The 21,823-nt window shown below is 38.9% G+C and overlaps 1 protein-coding gene across 4 annotated transcripts in view; it reads right to left on the reverse strand.

Moving 5' to 3' along the window:
- PTPRO (protein tyrosine phosphatase receptor type O) overlaps positions 1 to 21,823 on the reverse strand; it is a 259,746-nt gene that overhangs the window by 76,580 nt on the left and 161,343 nt on the right. For all 4 annotated transcript variants that reach the window (XM_086404083.1, XM_086404084.1, XM_086404081.1 and 1 more), the window contains exons 5-10: positions 20,777 to 21,220; positions 18,789 to 18,950; positions 14,715 to 14,911; positions 6,166 to 6,286; positions 5,630 to 5,823; positions 4,210 to 4,321 (exon numbers count right to left, since the gene is read on the reverse strand). In XM_086404083.1, the coding sequence (XP_086260209.1) occupies positions 4,210 to 4,321; positions 5,630 to 5,823; positions 6,166 to 6,286; positions 14,715 to 14,911; positions 18,789 to 18,950; positions 20,777 to 21,220 (1,230 nt within the window). The remainder of the gene's footprint in view (positions 1 to 4,209; positions 4,322 to 5,629; positions 5,824 to 6,165; positions 6,287 to 14,714; positions 14,912 to 18,788; positions 18,951 to 20,776; positions 21,221 to 21,823) is intronic.

Genomic DNA, 21,823 nt, shown 5'->3' on the forward strand with positions numbered 1-21,823 from the left:
GAAAACTCTGGGGTCCTGTAAAAATAAATCTTTTTTATTGTGGCAGCAAAGAAGGTTACAGGATAGACAGTAGAATCAGTGAGTAAAGGGACAGAAAAATAAATAATATGTCCATAGGATAACAAGACAATGGCATTGACTGTGTAGCCCAGAGCTTTGTGGAAGGTAGGGCTCTAAATAAAGTTGCTGAAGCAAGTATTAAAGAAAGGAAGGAAGGGATTTTGAAAATCATGCTTCAAAGCTAAATTCTAACACCAAGTTTATTAATTTATTGTATAATCTTACACATTTAAATTTTTAAGAATCCCAGTAGGGGACGAGAGTTCATCACAAGCTTTGTAATACATAAGTTCTGAAAGCATACTTTAATTATTTTTAAGAGTAACTGATAATTCTGAAGATTTCAGCAAACACATACACAGTTGAATTTAAATTCCATGTGATCTTGAATACAGCCAAGCAAGTTTTCTTTGCAAGATTCAGCCCCAAATCAACTAATGGTTGGAGGAGAATTTCTACATATTAAAAAAGACTTATTTTGGGGCTTCCCTGGTGGCTCAGTGGTAAAGAATCCACCTGCCAATGCAGGAAAAATGAGTTTGATCCCTGGTCCAGGAAGATCCCACATGTTCGGGAGCAACTAAGCCCAAATGCCATGACTACTAAGCCCATGTACCTGGAACATGTGATCCACAAGAGAGGCCACTGCAATAAGAAGCCCACACGCTGCAATGAAGAGTAGCCCCACTCACTGCAACTAAGAAAGCCTGCGTGCAGCAACAGAGACCCAGGACAGCCAAAAATAAATAAAATAATAAATCGTAATTGAAAAAAAGACATTTTTTTCAACATGCCCTAATACATATAATGAATATTCATATATTTTCAGAAATAATTGTTTACTGAAGAGATTTCAACAGAGTAAAAAATACATTTCTGTTTCATACTGTGTATGAATAGCATTTCTATATGTTTGACAATGAAAATTTTAAATTGTCAACAATATCTATAACAAGTAGCACAAACCCATATCATAATGCAGAAAATTCTAATAAAGCATAATAACCCTGGCTTAACATATTTCTACATACTTCATTATTTACAAGTACCTATGCTTAATGCTTCTTCAAAGGGTATATTCTCATGTTCTAATTTGAGTGAAGACATGACACATATTTAAAATGATAGGGAGTTTGGGATGGACATGTACACACTGCTATATTTAAAATAGATAACCAACAAGGACCTGCTGTACAGCACATGGAACTCTGCTTATGTGGCAGCCTGGAAAGGAGGGGAGTTTGGGTGGAGAATGGATATATGTACAAGTATGGCTGAGTTCCCTTGCTGTTCACTTGAAACTATCACATTGTTAACTGGCTATACCCCAGTACAAAATAAAGAGTTAAAAAAATTAAATTACAAAGCCAGACATATATGTGTCTCCATCACAAGTACCAAGTCTTCAGATCATTCTCCTTCATGTTGTTGCTTTCAAATCCGGTGTGTTGCTGAAAGACCACCAGAGGTCACTATTTGTTTATTGAGCATTACTTGGTACACTAGTGTAATTACGAACTTGACTTGCAGACAAGTTGCCTGCCAGATGGTAGACTTGAGGGCCTAAAAATCAGACCTTATTCAAATATTTTATTCCTATTTTCTCTTATACTACACAATTTGTCAATTTGGATCACGATTAAAAAGCATATGAAAGTGAAGTATCAGATCTTCACTTGCTTTAATATTGAAATGAGGGAAGAAAGCTCCCTTTGCCCCTAAAAAGGCTAAATTTTCAAATAGTTTTAGATATAGTTATAAAAATAAAGCTCAGGTACCATATATGTTTTAATAACAATTTAGATTACATGATTTAATTCTCACAATTACCCTGTGAGGTATTATTATGCCCATTTAAAAATTATTTGCTTATTTATTTGACTACCTTGGGTCTCATTTGCAGCATGTGGGATCTTCGATGTTCATTGCAGCATGCAGGATCTTTAGTTGGGGCATGTGGGATCTAGTTCCTTGACCAGGGATGCAACCTGAATTCCCTGCATTGGGAGCAAAGGAGTCTTGGCCACTGGACCACCAAAGAAGTCCCTATGCCCATTTTATAGATATGGAAACTGAGGCCATCTGTGTCAATATGCTTAGGTAAGACTGTGGACTGCCAGTGTCAGCAGGACTTAGTAGTTGATCCCAGGAAAAAACCAGAAATTCCCAAAGATCAATTCATTGGAGACAACAGACTGCTCACCCAGGCAAGTAGCTTGCTTACTAACCAAAGTTTATGAATGCACACTTGCTTTGTCCACCTAAACTGTTATCTCATGATTTCTGCCTATTCCCAGGTGGTTCCAGCTTTGAAAGGCACACCTAAAGCACTTGGGTCCAGAACTCCAAATCCTATTAATACTTCATTTCTGATGTCACCCCTGGGAGACACCACAGAGCCTCTGTCCTGGTAGTTTCCCGACACTGCAGTGAGTTCTAAGACAGTTAATTTTGCCCAATTAGCCACCTGTTAGGCAATATTTTCAGTCTTACTGGTGAGAAAATAGAAATTCAGGATCCTTAAGTTAATTTGCTCAAAGTTCTGTAGCTGGAAATTAGCAAGGTCAGATCTGCTCAATAAGTGATCAGATGTGAAGTCTGGGCTTTTTCTAGACAGCTTCTCCTTCTGAAAAGGAAAGAGCATTCTCAGACCACTCATCTCAATCAAGTTAAGTGTATGAATTACTTACACAGTGAAGTTTAATTATAATTAAATATGTGATTATTAGTGCAGTCAAAAAGCCTAACACAGGGCTTGTCAAATAATTGGCATTTTCTCTTTTTATGGTGGCCTTTCACTCTCCTACTCTAATATTACCATTAACATCTGGAACAAAGAAGTACCAGAAACTGGCCAGTAAAGAAAAGCCGTGAACTATGTAAGTTAACTGTATAAGAATCCACAAGATTACTATCTTTCCATTGTTTTTTAATTGATACATCTTAAGCCTATAAAACTAGCTGTCCGGTGAGGGAAATATTTTGACAGTTATTCTTCATCTAAACAATATTTTTCTTTTCTCAGTATAACTCTAATGACAGTTTTGCAGTCCCATCAAAAGTTCTTGAACAATCTTAGTTCAGACAACGAGGGTTACTGTTCTTGGTTGAATTTCTTCTTAATTGCTACCTCCGCCCACCTCTGCTGTCTCTGATATACGATACGGAACTATTAATACATAATTTAAGGTTCTGAGGATCCATCACTAATAGTATTGTAAGTACTTTACGTCTGGGCCATGTATTTTGCTAAATAGCTTATTTAATTGGGACCTAATAATAGATACTAGTAACAGATAATAGATACTATTATTATCCTTATTTTACAACTGAAAAAACCTGAGACTTAGAAGAATTGCTGGAGTTTACAGGTAGAGGCAGCAAAGTTGTGACTCACACCCAAGTCTACAAGTCTGCAAGCCTGTTTTAATTCCTGCCATGGACCATACTGCAGTCAGCCTGTGACTTTACAAATGGCTTAATTAATAAGGAAATGGAGGCACTCTAGCAAATACAATTATCAAATGGATAAAATCAATTCAGTGCGGTGTGAAGCTGAAAGCTCTGCCTGTTACATCTCGATTCTAATCAATTCCAAACAGTGGTGCATAAATCAAGGTCAGTGACTCAGGATAAAAAGAAATGAAGGACAGTAACTCAGAGAAAAATTGTATTTTAATTTTTAAAGGCTATCATTTAAACAAATCATAAACTTTCAGAATCAAGTATATCATCTTCCATGAACGGAGAAGGAAATGGCACCCCACTCCAGTACTCTTGCCTGGAAAACCCCATGGACAGAGGAGCCTGGTGGGCTGCCCATCTATGGGATCCCACAGAATCGGACATGACTGAGCGGCTTCCCTTTCACTTTTCCCTTTCATGCATTGGAGAAGGAAATGACAACTCACTCCAGTATTCTTGCCTGGAGAATCCCAGGGACAGAGGAGCCTGGTGGGCTGCCTTCTATGGGGTCGCACAGAGTCGGACACGACTGAAGCGACTTAGCAGCAGCAGAAGCAGCGTCTTCCATGAAAGTGATGTTCAATCGGTCCTGGGTGAAGGACTGGCATTTTCTGGAGATGAGCCCCTTCAGAACTCCCTCAAAATAGGCATCTGTTCTCATGGGACCACTTCCCACACACTCACCTGTTATGAAGCTTATAGTGGAGCTGTCACAGCAGCTGAGTTCCGGGTCTCCCCACGTTACCATGGTAACTCGAAAGTTGTAGTACCATGCTGGCAACAGATTCGCTATCCTCTAAAAAAAGCAAGAAGAAAAAGGCCCAGAAGGAAAATCATATTTTTGGAATACAGTTATATATTTCTCTTAGGCTATGAAAAAATGAGTAATTTTTAATTTCCTTTCTGTGCCTTTGGGAGGCCTCCCTGGTGGCTCAGTGGTAAAGAGTCCGCCTGTCAATGCAGGAAATGCGGCTTCAATCCCCGGGTTGGGAAGATCCTCTGGAGAAGGAAATGGCAACCCGCTCCAGTGTTGCTGCCTGGGAAATCTCATGGACAGAGGAAACTTACTGTCTACAGTTGATTTTGTACTTCTCAAATTTTCCATTAAAATATTCTTTTTGGAATTAAGTGAGATGTAAATAAAATGATACACATAAATTTAACACAATTTAAAAAATTATTTGAAGATACAGATAGTTTGAAAATGGGTTTTCATTTGCAGTTTCTTAAATTACACAAGTGAACTGGCACTTATTTGTAAGTGACTGGACGGACACATCTTCCTATTTCTAAAACATGATCTTTCACAATTCTACATTCTCTCATCTTGGACTGTTAGCATGTGTTCATACTGGGTGACAATCATGAGAGTTGTCAACTGAGTAGTGGACAGTTGTTTGCTTTCTGTGTGACCTGTAGATAACCTGTACTTCTAAAATTATTCCAGTCTCAGAAAGAGCAATCTTTACCTGCTCATTTGAAGAACATCGCTAATGGTCTGACATTGCAGGTATTTAACTGATTTGTTGATGTTAAGAATAGTCATCACTCAAGAAGTATCCACTCACTACTGAATAACTAAAGGAAAACATGTTTTCTGTTTTAGGAGCAGAAAGGAACAATAAGCATGTGATGTGCTTAGTTGCTCAGTCATGTCTGACTCTCTGTGACCCCATGGACTATATAGCCCACCAGGCTCCTCTGTCCAGGGGGATTCTCCAGGCAAAGAGTACTGGAGTGGGTTGCCATGCCCTCCTCCAGGGGATCTTCCCCACCCAGGGATCCAACACAGGTCTCCCACGTTGCAGGCAGATTCTTTACCAGCTGAGCCACCAAAGAAGCAAGCATGTGACAGGTCTACTAAATTGGGGATTAGCAAATACACTCAATTAAGAGTGAAAGCCAGTTTCACACAGTTTTCTCTTTCTCTCAAAATACAAAAATAAAATTAAGAGCTAAAACAATCCCAAACTTGAAAGTAGCAAGTTACCTGCATGTGTTTACAAATGATCTAGTTTACAGACATAATAATTTTTTCAGACACAGTTAGTATGTGAATGCATGTTGACACAGGAAAATGTGACAGCTGGTTAAGGAAAATTACCACTGAGGCAGTTAAGGAGACAGTCGCTGCTATTTCATAGTAGGTTGTCCATTCTGATGTCATTGTTGTAGGATTGAAATAAAACATTTCGACCACATATTTTCTGAACACTCCTAAGTAAGGCCTGGTCCAGCTCAAAACCACTGCTGTAGGACCCAGGGGATAGAGCATCAAGTCTTTTATTCCAGTTGGAACTAAGAAGAAGGGAGGGGAGTGAAAAAAGAAAGTCAAGAAGGAATGTTTAATATCTTAACAATGGCTTCACATCTCTACTTACTGACTGACTAGGTATTTCACTTTTTTGATGCAATCAGTGAAAACTAACCATATTTGCCTGAGATTTTCTTTTTCCTAAGTAATGAATGCTAAGGATGTCTTCCAGGTATACAGTTGTGGTCATTAATTACTCTGAAGGTTGAATATTGGGAGAACAAGTATGGACCTCCCATAACTGATGATAATGACTAGAACTTAGACATGGCACCCCTCCAAACAGTACTCTGATAAAGGTATTTTTCTTGTGGCTGGCAACTTACCAATAGCAAATGTCACAGGATCTGAAGGTGGTCCAATCAAAGGGCCTTTTCTTAGGTACATCACAACCTGGTACTGGGCACCAGGAACAAGATTTTCAATAATAGATTTGCTTGAGTTCACCTTTAAACCAAACACCCAATAAGATCTATTTAGAACTGGGTTTTCAGCGTGTGACTCAGAGGATAACATTGTATTCAGGGACACTGCAAACTCACAAATGCCTTTGAAATCCAGAAGCCTTTATTCATACTGAGGAAGGTCAAGTTTCAATATTAGGATGATTTATAGTTTATGAGAAGGCTGAAGGCAACCCAGAACATTCAAATTCTATGGCTGGCTTTAATAAACCTTGTGAACTGCTCTATACCCATCAATGTCAATTGTAATTATGTACACTAGAGACACATCAGCCTCTAACCAAAATCAAATCAGCAATAAAATAAGGATAGTCTGACATCCTAAATTGTAGTGTCAGCTGATTACATACAAAGATCAGTGCAGGAATGTCTTTTAGTCTCTCAACACTTAGAAGCATAAAATATCTAATTATAGTGATGGAAATGACCTCAGAGATTATCTAGTCCAAATCTCTCATTTAGTAGATCAAGAAGGTAAAGCTAGAGAATAGCCAAGGTCACATATTTGGATCGGTGTTGGTACTGGAAGCCTAGCATCGTGACCTCCACTCCATGATATGGGCAAAACACCAAGACACAGCAGCAAGCACTTTACAAGGCTACTGTGACAACCTGCCAAGACTGAATCAGGAAGAATAACTGGAACAGACTGATCACTAGTAGTGAAACTGAATTTGTAATAAAAAAAAATCCCCCAGCAAGCAAAAGTCCAGTATTGGACAGTTTCACAGGGGAATTCTGCCAAATATATAAAGAAAAGTTAATACCTATCCTTCTCAAACTATTCCAAAAATTGAAGAAGATAGAACATTCTCAAATTCATTGTACAGGACTACCATTACCCTGATACTGAAACCAAGAGAGAAAATTACAGGCCAATATCTTTGATGACTATAGATGCAAAAATTCTCAACAAAATATTAGCAAACTGAATTCAACAATACATAAAATGCATCATTCACCATGATCAAGTGGGATTTATTCTAGTACTGTTTTATATCTTTAAAACACATTTTAAGTGGTAAAACTAATAGTGCTCATTGTTAAAACTGGTCACACTGTAGAAGAGCAAATTAGGTCAATTTGTAGCCTTTCTGGTCTCCTCTCACCACGTCCCACATTTTGGGGGGCAGTCTTCTAGACCTTCTTTGATACATATATCCATAAACAATTAAGTATTGAGCCATACAGGTGTTATACCATAAATATTGCTCCAAACTTTTCCTTTAAACTTAACAACAATTGTAAACATGTGAACATACCTGCCAACGTAACCTTGCTTTCATTTAGAGTATCTCAAAAAACACACAGAGGGTAGATTGTTTCAGGGTGATGGTAAAGTTTCTTTGGTTTGATAATATTTTAGGCAGTGGTTGATTCTAATTATTCAAATGACTTCCTGGAATTATAACCACTTAAATATGCTATCCTAATAAATTCATCCCAGGAAAATTACATTGCCTTAAAAAAAAATAAGAACCAAAAAAAAAATAAGAACCAATAATGTGTATATGTATCACACTACTAAAAAAGTGAGAGGAGGGCAAATGATATTGAACTTGACTTTAGTTACAAATTATTAATATAAATACTAATTTCCTCATATTTTTAAAATATTTACTGAGGCACCTACATCACTTCTATTCCTTCCTACCTTTTTCTTTATCCTGGACCTGCTAAGCGGTGGATTGGAGGTGGGCAGGGGAAATGTTCCTATACTAGTGTTAAGTCGCTTCAGTCATGTCTTACTCTTTTGCAACCCTATGACCATAGCCTGCCTGGCTCCTCTGTCCATGGGATTCTCCAGGCAAGAATAGTGGAATGGGTTGTCATTTCTTACTGCAGGGGATCTTCCCAACAAAGGGACTGAGCCTGCCTCTCTTACCTCTCCTTCATTGGCAGATGGGTTCTTTACCACTAGCACCACATGGAGAGCCCCAAGTAGTAATACTCTACTTACTAAATAACATGTTTCGTTCTCTAGAGGATTCCTCCACACTCCTTCTCCAATTTTCACCCCATGTTTGCATTCCAGTATTTCCTATCTCTTATTTCTGACTGGCTTTGTCTCCATTCCAAAGAATTCAATCCAGCCCAATGCATTTCCATGTAGGCCCTGGCCCTATCCTTTCTCAGCTAAAGAAATGGAGGAAAGATACACCATAGAGCATAGGAAATATAAACAAGGAGGTTAAACTAGATGAGAGTTCTTTTAAGTCTGAAATGGTCTTCTCTCTTTCTTTGGATGAACCACATGGCTTCTGGGATTTTAGTTCCCCAACCAGGGATTGAAGCTGGGCCCTGGCAGTGGAAGCTTGGAGTTCTAACCACTGCACCACAAGGGAATTCCCCAGAAATGGTCTTATGTATATATTATGGAATCCTCTTTCCATGACATCTTTCTGTATACTTATTATAGTTACTCAGTTTCTATGGAGAATCTCTAGAACCTCTTCATCTTCTTCCCTTGACACAAAAAGTACAGTTAGGTCTGCATAATAATAAAAGTTAATTTCCAGCACACCTTACTATTGGTATGTTCCAAACATTGCATTAAGCATCAAGTCCTCTTATTTTTATTACAGCTCTATGAAGTAGGATATGCTTCTCCTTCTATTACAGATTCAGATGGTAAGACTTAGACAGAAAGAACTCAGAGCTGGTAGCTGCTAAAATCAGGTCTGAAACTCAATTCTGTTTGAGTCTAGAGTCTCTGCTTTTAGCCAACACTCTTGACTCCATCAGGATGAGTGGTGAGGATGACCTTCCCGTAGTGTATCATCTGTAATGCACAAGAAAAAGTTCTCTCCTAGAAGTCAAATCACTTGAGATGGGGTCTCAGCTCTGATACTAATCAGTTGTGTGACGGCAGGCAGGTCCCTTCAATATTCACCCTCTTAGCGCTATCATTTCCTCATTTGTAAAGCTAACAAACTGATTGACTGATTGGTCTTTCTTTCCAATTTAGTCACTTAGTTATTATACACTCCTGTAAACTGTCACCAAACACGTATGGACCAAGCAGACCACGTGTAAAAATAAATGTACGTTGGGACCTTCCTGGTGGTGCAGTGGTTAAGACTCCATGCTTCCACTGCTGCAGCACATGTTTGAGCCCTAGTTGGAGAACTAAGATCCCACGTGCCATGTGTGAAGATAAAAATTTTAAAAATGGAAAAAAGAATGGACCTGGCCTTTAAAAGATATTAAATATACATCCATATATTACATGATGCTTCTTTATTCTGAAATTTGTAATTGTGTGTAAGTCTTTGGAGAGTCCTTTATATGACACTGAGCACTGGCTTTATTATGCTCACTGTATTGACGCAGGCTTATTAGTGAATAGAACTACAATGCTTGTTAACAGGGACATATTACAAAACTCTCTTTCTCATGAATATTCACGTATGAACTCACACAAAACAGCAACCAGACGTGAAGTACATACACTTAATGAGGACAAATTCAAATTGAGAGGTACCAAGGGGCTTCCCTGGTGGCTCAGATGGTAAAGAATCTGCCTGCAATGCAGGAGACTTGGGTTTGATCGCTGAATCAGGAAGATCTCGTGGAGAAGGGAGTGGCTACCTACTCCGGTATTCTTGCCTGGAGAATTCCTTGGACAGATGAGCCTTGTGGGCTACAGTCTGTGGGGTTTGCAAAAAGTCGGACATGACTGAATGAGTTTTACTTCACTTCACTTCAAGATATCTACATACAAGGCTAGACTCTAAGCTTCATGAAATCAAGGCTCAAATCAAATTTGTTCTTATTTCTAGCATCTCACACAGAACCTCCTAGAAAACAAATCAATGAAACTGTGGGGAGGAGCAGGGGAACTAGCACCGAATCTCATGGGTGATGGTAACTGATAAAGCAGTGATCCTGTGGTACAGGTGATGAGATGACGGTAGGGAAAAAGTAGGGAGAAGGAAAGTATGAGAGAATAAAACATTGTGGTTAATTATTCATCTGTGTTTGACTTTAGAATCACTCTTATTTTTGAGCTGCATTTTGAATTTTCGATTTAACATAATCACCATACCACTGAAAAGAGAACTGAAGAAATATTATAATTTATTTCCCTCTGGATAATGGTTGCTTTAAGAAATAACCTAAGACAGACCAGGGTTGGTGAAAGCATATTCTGGATTCCTCTCTAGGCCAATTTTTGAGATTTTTGAACTGATGTTTCCTTCTTTGAAAATATACGTGTGTGTGATGATGATGATAATGTAATGATGTAATACTACCACAATCCTCTTCTGGTAACTGAGGTAACACCTAGAACAGTGGTCCAGTTTCTGCCCTCTACTTTCCCTCCTTGCCTACAATCATCAACAGTTTCACATTTGCGTTTCAAAGAAGCCACTGTCAGCAAGCACTTACACCAGACTTTTCTGGTTCATATATAATTTACAATATCTCTCTACACTTTTAGCCTTTGGCTTCTATGTATATGGAGGAGGAAATGGCGACCCACTCCAGTATTCTTGCCTGGGAAATCCCATGGACAGAGGATCCTGGTGAGAAATAGATTTAAGGGACTAGATCAGATAGACAAAGTGCCTGATGAACTATTGACAGAGGTTTGTGACACTGTACAGGAAACAGGGAATAAGACCACCCCTATGAAAAAGAAATGTAAAAAAGCAAAATGGCTGTCTGAAGAGGCCTTACAAATAGCTGTGAAAAGAAGAGAAGCCAAAAGCAAAGGAGAAAAGGAAAGACATACCCATTTGAATGCAGAGTTCCAAAGAATAGCGAGGAGAAATAAGAAAGCCTTCCTCAGTGATCAATGCAAAGAAATAGAGGAAGACAATAGAATGGGAAAGACTAGAGATCTCTTCAAGAAAATTAGAGATACCAAGGGAACATTTCATGCAAAGATGGGCTCGATAAAGGACAGAAATGGTATTGACCTAACAGAAGCAGAAGATATTAAGAAGAGATGGCAGGAATACACAGAAGAACTATACAAAAAAGATCTTCACGACCAAGATAATCACGATGGTGTGATCACTCACCTAGAGCCAGACATCCTGGAATGTGAAGTCAAGTGGGCCTTAGGAAGCATCACTACAAACAAAGCTAGTGGAGGTGAAAGAATTCCAGTTAAACTATTTCAAATCCTAAAAGATGATGCTGTGAATGTGCTGCACTCAATATGCCAGCACATTTGGAAAACTCAGCAGTGGCCACAGGACTGGAAAAGGTCAGTTTTCATTACAATCCCTGAGAAAGGCAATGCCAAAGAATGCTCAAACTACCGCACAATTGCACTCAATTCACACACTAGTAAAATAATGCTCAAAATTCTTCAAGCCAGGCTTCAGCAATACATGAACTGTGAATCTCCAGATGTTCAAGCTGGTTTTGGAAAAGGCAGAAGAATCAGAGATCAAATTGCCAACATCCGCTGGATCATTGAAAAAGCAAGAGAGTTCCAGAAAAACATCTATTTCTGCTTTGTTGACTATGCCAAAGCCTTTGACTGTGTGGATCACAATAACCTGGAGAATTCTGAAAGAGATGGGAATACCAGACCACCTGACCTGCCTCTTGAGAAATTTGTATGCAGGTCAGGAAGCAACAGTTAGAACTGGACATGGAACAACAGACTGGTTCCAAAGAGGAAAAGGAGTTCGTCAAGGCTGTATATTGTCATCCTGCTTATTTAACTTATATGCAGAGTACATCATGAGAAATGCTGGATTGGAAGAAACACAAGCTGGAATCAAGATTGCCGGGAGAAATATCAATAACCTCAGATATGCAGATGACACCACCCTTATAGCAGAAAGTGAAGAGGAACTAAAAAGCCACTTGATGAAAGTGAAAGTGGAGAGTGAAAAAGTTGGCTTTAAGCTCAACATTCAGAAAACGAAGATCATGGCATCTAGTCCCATCACTTCATGGGAAATAGATGGGGAAACAGTGTCAGACTTTATTTTTCTGGGCTCCAAAATCACTGCAGATGGTGACTGCAGCCATGAAATTAAAAGACGCTTACTCCTTGGAAGGAAAGTTATGACCAACCTAGATAGCATATTGAAAAGCAGAAACATTACTTTGCCAACAAAGGTTCATCTAGTCAAGGCTATGGTTTTTCCTGTGGTCATGTATGGATGTGAGAGTTGGACTGTGAAGAAGGCTGAGTGCCAAAGAATTGATGCTTTTGAACTGTGGTGTTGGAGAAGACTCTTGAGAGTCCCTTGGACTGCAAGGAGAGCCAACCAGTCCATTCTGAAAGAGATCAGCCCTGGGATTTCTTTGGAAGGAATGGTGCTAAAGCTGAAACTCCAGTACTTTGGCCACCTCATGCAAAGAGTTGACTCATTGGAAAAGACCCTGATGCTGGGAGGGACTAGGGGCAGGAGGAGAAGGGGACGACAGAGGATGAGATGGCTGGATGGCATCACTGACTCGATGGACGTGAGTTTGGGTGAACTCTGGGAGTTGGTGATGGACAGGGAGGCCTGGCGTGCTGTGATTCATGGGGTCGCAAAGAGTCGGACAAGACTGAGTGACTAAACTGAACTGAACTGAACTGAGCGACTAACGCTAACACTTCTATGTATAAGATATGTAACTCATACATTAGAGGGAAGAAGAAAAATCATATCTGAGAGCAGTCAAGTTCTAGTCACGTTCTGGGGCACAACACATTTTCTATCAATGTGAAGAGTCAGTCGTGCTGGGTACACTCAGGGAAGGAAGCTAATAAACTGCACAGTGGGCTGTGATGACCAGTTAATCTGTTTAGCGTGTTTATTCTTTAATTCAAGCCGAGAGGGTAGCCTCATCTTCATGCTGGGCTTATCTCAGCTCTCTAGGGTTTTTGAGAGCTCCAAGGGTCATGATTCCTGAATTTATCTTCTTAATTTAAAATTTCTCACCCTTTGAATAGCACTAAATGCCTGATTTTCATGAGATAAATGGAAACACTCCAAATAGCTTCCACACAGCAAACACCTGTTTTGAGTGCATATTCTATTTCCAGTATACTCCACATAAATTAATAATTAAACTTTTTTTGCCCTTAAGCAAGAAAAGATTGTGTTTGAAATAATGTATATTAATGCATATATATGGAATTTAGAGAGATGGTACAGATGAGCCTGTTTGCAGGTCAGGAATAGAGAAGCAGAAGTAGAGAATGCATATGTGGACATGGGGTAGGGAGAGTGAGATGAATGGAGAGAACAGCATTGACATATATACACTGCTGCTGCTGCTATATACACTACCATATGCTAAACAGACAACTAGTGGGAAGCAGCTGTATAGCACAGGGAGCTCAGCTGGATGCTCTGTGATGGCCCAGAAGGGTGGGATGTGGGGGAGGTGGTGGAGGGAGGTTTAAGAGGGAGGAGATATATGTATACATATAGCTGATTCAGCTCATTGTACAGCATTAACTAACACAACATTGTAAAGCAGTTACACTCCAATTTTTAAAGTATTGTGTTTGTAAGACACTAAGAATCAGTTTCTTTGATCTTATGGGGGGAAAAAAAAGTAAAACCAGGTTTAGGAAAATAGGACTGGCTGCAGGCTTCCAGTGGATGTATTCAGGGCGTCCGAGAACAAAGTCTGCTTAGATGCCCAGGTTGGTGGTTTCATTCAGAACTGATGACGGGGCATGGCAGTTCATTCTGGTAGTCACGCCCAGAACTACAGATTCCCAGGTTTCTCCACCTCCCCCACCTACCCCTTTCACTCAGCTAACTGCTGTTTATCCTTTAAAAGTCTCCATTTATATTAGTGAGGGGATTGTTTTTCACTTTATGTACCTGAAATTTTTTAATTGTTTTTTTTTTCAGTAAGCATGTATTACCTTTATAGTTAAGACAACAAGGAAAAATGGAAAAAATTAAAAATCTGCACCAAATCTTCCCTAAACCTTCTGCTTCCTGTCTCCTCCCCTAGAAGGTAAAGTTCTTCTGATCAGTTTTCAAATCCTCTTGCCCCATCCATATTTATTCATGCCCTTCTTTCTGTGAATTCATGTAGCCCCACCTTCACTTACTTTTAGCCTAGGTCTTATACTCTGCAGTAATAACATGTGTTCTTACTATTGTTCTCTCTAGACTATAAACTCAGCAAGAGCAGGATGTATAAAAATCATCTAGATTCCCACCATCTCCTCCAGTACCCAGCACATCACAGGTGCTCAGGATATGTTCTTGAATGAGGAATGGAAGTAAAAGGAAGACAGTAGTTCTAAGAGAGGAAAGGAAGGTGACTGTGATTGCAGAGCCTTGTGCCCTGACTTCCTGGCTCCTGTATCCATGATGCACCAGGGAGACCTTGGCACAGCTGCTTGCCACGGTGGCACCCTGGCATCTCCTGCGAGGCTGGGCTGCAGGAGGTGAGTGAGCCTGACGGCCCTTCCTTTCCTTTACCTGAGTGCAGTACTGCTTTTCCAGCCTCTGGCTCTCCTTTTGTTTCTGGCAGGTGAGGGACACCACAGACACGATGGTGCCATTGTAGTTCTCTTGGGGAGACGTCCAGGACATCAAGGCAGTGGTTGAGCTTAGAACGTGGACACTCACATGCTGGGGTTTCTCCGTGAGTTCTTCAATCCATTCTCCTGAAGGACCTGGATGTCAAATCAGAGCACAGGGGAGGTTTCAGGCTGAGCGGGTTGAGATAGACTATAGTTTTAAAAATCATGCTGTTTTTCTTTCGCCCTTACAAAGACATTCCAAGTCAGACTGGCAGCCAGACTGGCAAGTCTTCACATCCTCTGCTTAGCTACGGTCTCCACTGGGTGACCTCCCCATCGACCTAAGCAACAGCCTGGTGGCAGCAATGAAACGAATTCTACTGAGAGACAGAAGCTCCACTTCATTTATTACATGCCTCTGAGATTATTCTGGTAACTTCTACACCAGAGAGAATTTACTTCTCTTTTAACAAAGAGTGTGTGTGGCAGTGTGGTTTCATGAGTGTTTGTGATTCCTTTGCTGTTAGGATCTTTGGGCTCTAGAAATAATTATGTTGAGATTCAAATTAGCCTCTACTGCAATCCTGTGAAGAAAATTTTAAATTTGGTGACAGCAGGATCAAAGAGCAGAGTGTGACTCCCTTAGAGAAGAAATAGGCAACAGACAGGCTCAATTACAGAAGCTGGTGGAAACCTGGGTGATAATTTGAGGACACGGTGGGATCCTAATTTTAAAATATCTCCCTAAAAGTGCCCGCCATTAGCTTTGTTCTTTTAAATTTCCAAAGTGGTTATTAGCACAGTGCCTGACACATAGTGAAGACCCAAGAAATGGTAAGGTGATTATTATCTCCTGAAAGTCCCTGTTAAAATGCAAATGTGCAACTTCTTTTATTTGCTTAGGATACATTTCTCAGTTCTCTCAATAAGAAGCTGTATTCCTGGAGCCCAGGAAAAGGGGAGGAATAAGTGACTCTGCTGGGGAGAGCAGTCTCAAGCTCATGGGAAATGGGGCAAAGAAAATAAAAATTATATAAATGATAATTACAATGGCAAAGAGATGTAGGACTCACTGTTTGCCAGGCTCTTTTAAGCTTATTTGTGTTTACATATTTTAATTCTTTAATTTTCTTAACTAAACTTATGAGATAAGTACTGAATTGGTTTCAGTTTCAGATGAGGAAACTGAGGCAGAGATAGAATAAGTAGAGCTGGGATTCACACACAAGAAGTCTGGTTTCAAAATCCATACTCTTAACCCCTGTGTGAAACTTCCTGGAGCACTATGAAACTGTGAGAAGGATGAATCTGGAAACAGGAAAGTTGGCCCCAAACTCAGTTTTGCTCATTATTAGCGATACAATGTTGGGCAAATGACTTCTCTGAATCTCTGTCACTGCATCTGTCAAATGGACAAATCATAGGACATTAGGATTGGAAAGGACTTTAGAGTTCCAGTGTGGGTTACTGATGGGGAAACTGGGGCCCAGAGATGTGAATGACCTGCCCAGTGTCACAGAGTGAGTATTGAGAGGCAACCTGGGGTGCCTATCTCCTGGGCCAGGGCTTTGTGTTAACTCACCAAGAAGCCATATGATTAGTCTACTTTACAAGACTGTTGCTGGGATCAAATGAGATTGTAATGTATTAGAAAACTACCAAATATGAAGTGTTATTACTTTTACGAAGATCTGAGGTGGTGGGGGCGAGGGTGGATGGAGGCAAAAAAAAATCACTCATTTAATGGCTTTATAATAGGATGGACCTGATAATCAACCCAAGGTAACAGGTCACTGCAGACTCCATGGAAATGGACTCTGCTACTAAAGATTTCTAGAGTCTGATTCTCCTTCTCACACTAAGTGGCTAAAGTTTCTGTGTCTAGGTTTTTTTTTTTTCCACCTAAAAATGGAGATAATAGCAATGCTCCCTTCAGAAGGCTTTTGGGAGACTAATGCAGATTTCTACCTTAATTTTCACCTCTGAGGAAAGCCTTCAAAACTACATAAATACAGTATTCTTATAAATCAAAGGTATATACATAGTACACCTGAATAACTCATTACTGCAGAACAGAGTATCTGAAACTCCAAACAGGTTATTTTATTGGCAAAGAAACAGCAAAATTTCTAGTATTTTCCTAAATGAATATTAACATGCATCTCTTCAAAAGAATCATATTTGTGAGCAATTCTGACATTCTCAGCAGCTCTGGTCAGTTTGGATAATCTAAAAATAAAGTGCCTATCACTGGAAAGTGATTCAATAAATATTTGTTGAATGTACAACAGAAATCATAAATAAGCAAAGAGTATAACCTAAGCAAAGAGTATAACCCCAACTTAGGGTTTTATTATGTGGCATGAAAAACAAGAGGTACCCAATAAAATCCATCTAGAAAAATATCACACTCAGAGATAAGCTCTGTACTGTAAAGAATCTGCCTGCAATTCGGGAGACCTGAGTTCAATCCCTGGGCCAGGAAGATCCCCTGGAGAAGAGAATGGCTACCCACTCCAATATTCTTGCCTGGAGAAACTCATGGACAGAGGAGCCTGGTAGGCTACAGTCCATGGGGTCACAAAGAGTTGGATGCGATTGACCGACTAACACTTTCACTTCATTATGAAACACAGTAGAAATTCAGAGCAGGGAAGAGCTAATGGCCTGAACAGTTGTGGGAGTTTTCCTGGAACTTGCAGTGGATCTCTGCTGGCAGACAAGGGAATCTCTGGGTTAATGAAACACTTTAAGCCTCATGGGAAGAACTCAATACTAAACTTTGCTTTCATTCTCAAATGATGCCATGTCAAAGATCTCCTGTAACTGACAGACATGCAGGCTGATCATGGATATTTTTTTCTGCTTGTCTAGTGGATATTTCAAGCCTTTCACAAGTGGTGACATTTTTGATTTCCTTAGAAAAATTGTTATATAGGGTATTTTCAACATTTTTAGGCTGCTAAATAAACTGATTTCTCTCCTCTGCCCTCCTCCTTGTTATCTCGCCTGTCTTTTTGAGGGTCATTTAATGAAAGGTGGTATTTTGCCTTTGGAGATAACATATGGTGATCATCCTTCTCAGAATGAAGTTTTTATCCACTGCCTTCTGGGTTTGTTTTTTTTTTTTTCTGCTGATCAGAGGCACATTAACTCCAGATAAGCTAGGAAACAGATTTTTGGCCTCTAAACTTTTGGTAAGTATAGTCAGATTAGCAGAAAACGTTACCTATGTGCACTATTTGTATAGCTTTCTGAGGCTAGTTATTGGCCTGCTATTATTCCTGATGGAATCAGTAGAAGCTGCCCTAAGACTTGGTATTGGTATTTTCATGATGTTACAGCTTTGTTGTTGTCGTTTAGTCATTAAGTCATGTCTGTCTTCTTGGGACCCCATGGGCTGTAGCTCACCAGGCTCCTCTGTCCCTGGGATTTTCCAGGCAAGAATACTGGATTGGGTTGCCATTTCCTTCTCCAGGAGATCTTCCCGACCCAGGGATTGAACCTGCGTCTTCTGCATTGCAGGTGGATTCTATATTATCTGAGCCACCAGGGAAGTCCCATGCTCTATCTTAGTTTGTGCTAATTTTTGGAGAGACCACCTAGGTCTTACTACATTTGAATCTCTGTGCTTCTTTCAAGCTCCTCAAACTCAATGAGCCTTTTCATACAGTTCAAAAATACCAGTTTTCATTATGGCTTCAAACAAAAGTCCTCTTTCCTTAACTATGTGTCCATGTCCTTGGAGAGTTTGTTACCACTAGTGCGAAAGGTCAGTTTAACAAATGTTCAATTATCTCAATAATAAAAAAAATCCTCAAGTTAAATCCCGGGATAAATTTGCTACTATGAAACATACATATATTTTCTCTGCTGTCAAAAATCACATGGATTTGGGCCTCTCATGACCTTGAAGAATTCTCAGGGTCTCTAAGGTTTGATGAATAATTGATGCTTAAGCATCATTCATCACACCAGCTCCATTGTTCTAGCTCCTCTGTAAGTGCAAAATAATCTCTTTGGTACTTACTGATATAAAAACTGAGTGATTTTGCTGACTGACTGTTTCGAGTTTCGCAAGATCCTGAGGAACTAAAGGTTGTCACAGATAACTTATATTTCCCGGGCTCCTTCAGGTCTGCAACAAATTCATGTGCTTCTTCATCCACTGTCAAATATTCAGTAAAGTTTTCTAAATCATATATAAAGAAGAGAATATATATGAATTGATATATGGAATAGCCTTGGCTATAGACAGGTCAATTAATTTTTTTAAAAAGTATTTTCTTATTTTGCCTCTTTCCCTATGTTGAGTTGAATTATACCTCCAAACTAAAATTGCTGTTGAAAAAAGATGGTTAAGAGTTCAAATTGTTTTCTTACAGTACTTTAAAATAACAAAATTAAAATACAGTGTCCAAATCAATAAAAATATGGATAAATATATACTCCATTCTTACATACTGTCAGCAGTAAAATGATACACACAAAACGGAAGTATAATGTTAGGAGAAGATAGCAATGATCAACTTTCTCATTTGGATATAAAGAATTAAAAGAAACAGTACCAAATGTTATGCAAGTTCTTTGTGATAACATTAAATATCCATAAGTGTATTAAAATATATTGAATTATTTTTCTAGTTAGAAATAATCCTCTGGGTATATTTTCTGACACATTATATTTTGCTTCATTGGCTGACTTCCAGAAATTTTAAAAGTAAAAATGATTTTTACATTGCTTCAAAGTCCATCTCCTGCTGCTTATTACTTCATTTGAAGTTTTTTTTTTTTTTTTTATCATTTGGTGACCAGAGTAGCCTTCAACAGAACACACTGCAGTCAGATAAAAGCATGATTGAACTTTCATGGAAATAGGCATTACAAAATATTCTAAGATATAAGACCTTATTTTCCAGAGACTATATTGAGCAACAGAAAAATAAAAGACTAAGGGAACTTTTTAAAAATATAGATAATTTCAGGCAGATGTTAAGACTTTTGACTCAAATAATTATAAATGACAAAGGATTTCAATTTTATATAATATTTGGGTATTGTTGGTTGCTCTATACTCCAATATAGAGGAATTCACAAATCTTATATTTCATTCTATTGGATAAAATAGGGGCAAACAGTATGTCATCTATGAGACTATATGATTTGAATACCCTAGCATGTAAGTAAGGCTGTCAATTTAACCTCAAATTTTGACAGGTTGACAACCTTTGCCACTCAAACTACTAGACTGGAGAGCAAAAAATGAAGTATGTCATTATAAAAACAAAATAAACAACAAATAACTATGAAAATCTACCAAACAACAATTCAGATATGATTCATGACCCAAATTTACTGAATGCTATGGCCCTATTTTTCATAAAGTAATGGGTTAAATATAAAGAATGTCTCTTGGTTGCTAAGTGAATACAATATATATAATATGGTAGCTAGAGTGGGAATACCAGTTGCTGTGTATTTTTATTCTACTACCAGTCTCTCTTTGGAAAAATGCGAGTTGTGCTGGTTCCAGGGGAGCACCCCCAGGGGGGAATAAGACTAGCCTGATAAGCAGAACATAGGTCTGATACTCTAGGGAAAGTAGCCATGTTGTCAGCAAGATTCTTTTGCTGCATGCTTCACAAGTTTGTGTGCTGGGAAAACAGAACACTTCTCCAGGATATTCTGTAATTTGTGATGGTAAGAAAGTTAATTCAAAATCTATTCAAAGTTTCCTCAGTGGCCTGGGGGAGGTGAAATGTCAGCAATAAAATGTGTACAATTGCCTATACTTGCGATGTGTGAACTACCCAAACCGGGTTCTGACCCAATCTGTTCATTTTCGTTTTCTGGTTTCAGTCTGCCTTGGGATATTCAATAAATTCTTCATTTTCTTTACCATTTGTCTTTATATCTTAACTGTCTACCTTCAGGCTTTCTTTCTAAATGGAATTTTTAAAAGTTCCCATTTTCTTTACCTTTGCACCATTTAAGTCCTCTGATTTCCTAGTACTTTACCTTCTCTTTCTATGTGGATATGGAACCCATCAAAGGCAGTGGGTGGTTTTGGTGGTAACCAACTCAATATCATTTGTACAGGGAAAGAAGAGAAAGAGCTGGATGCCGATTTCTCCATGTCACTGAGTGTACTGTTGTTTTCGTATTCTGTGGGAAGCACGCTGACAAATTCATCTTCGCTTTCAGGAGTCGCAGATGCACTGTCCCACCAATATGGCTGGGATGTTGTTTCGAAATCACTGCTGTTAAAATCAGGCCAACCAGAAGAAATGTTGCCAGAGGGAATTTCAGGAGTGTCATCTGTAAAATGGAAGACTTTGCCCTTTCCCGTTGTATCTTGTGACCTCATGAACGATTCCTCTGGGAAACTGCCGCTCTCTTCTTCCCAGTTGTTTTTGTTCAAGTTCACTATACGAACTGAGATATTCTGAGGTGGATAAGGGGCTATAAGAAAGAGAATTATCATTTTATGTATTTTTAAACTATTATAATGAATACTTTATTAATGAGTCAAACATAAAAGCAGATTCAGAAAACAGAGTTTTTTTTATTTTTTTAATTTTTATTTTATTTTTAAACTTTACAATATTGTAGAAAACAGAGTTTTATTGTACTTTTACATCAAGAACAAGTGTCGTTTCAAGTACATGTCTACTTAAGATTTTGTATATGATGTGCACACATTATTGTATCATCAGTCACACTTCAAATACATTAAATAATGCTACTATGTTAGTCAAAGTGGTGACTGAACCACTTCCAAAGTAGAGTTACACACATATTTTTCAGCTTATCACAATCTCCTTTCTAAAAAACCGAGTCTCTGTCACTAGATCTTTTTTACAAAAAAGCAACTATAGTGTCTTATAGCTATCAAGGCTAAAAATACTCCCTATGACATAGTTGCACTTAAGAGAGTTGCGTGTTGAAATTACCTTTAGGAATTTTAACACACATATTGCAAATATGGCTTCGCTTCTAACCTCTCAAAATGAAAACTATGCCCACAAAATAAGTTTATGAATTATGGAAGTATGCTTTTGTAGT

Source organism: Bos grunniens, chromosome 5 (assembly GCF_055505025.1).
Source record: "Bos grunniens cultivar Pamir isolate PY7600 chromosome 5, Bosgru_T2T1.0, whole genome shotgun sequence".
In the NCBI taxonomy this organism is placed as follows: Eukaryota; Metazoa; Chordata; class Mammalia; order Artiodactyla; family Bovidae; genus Bos; species Bos grunniens.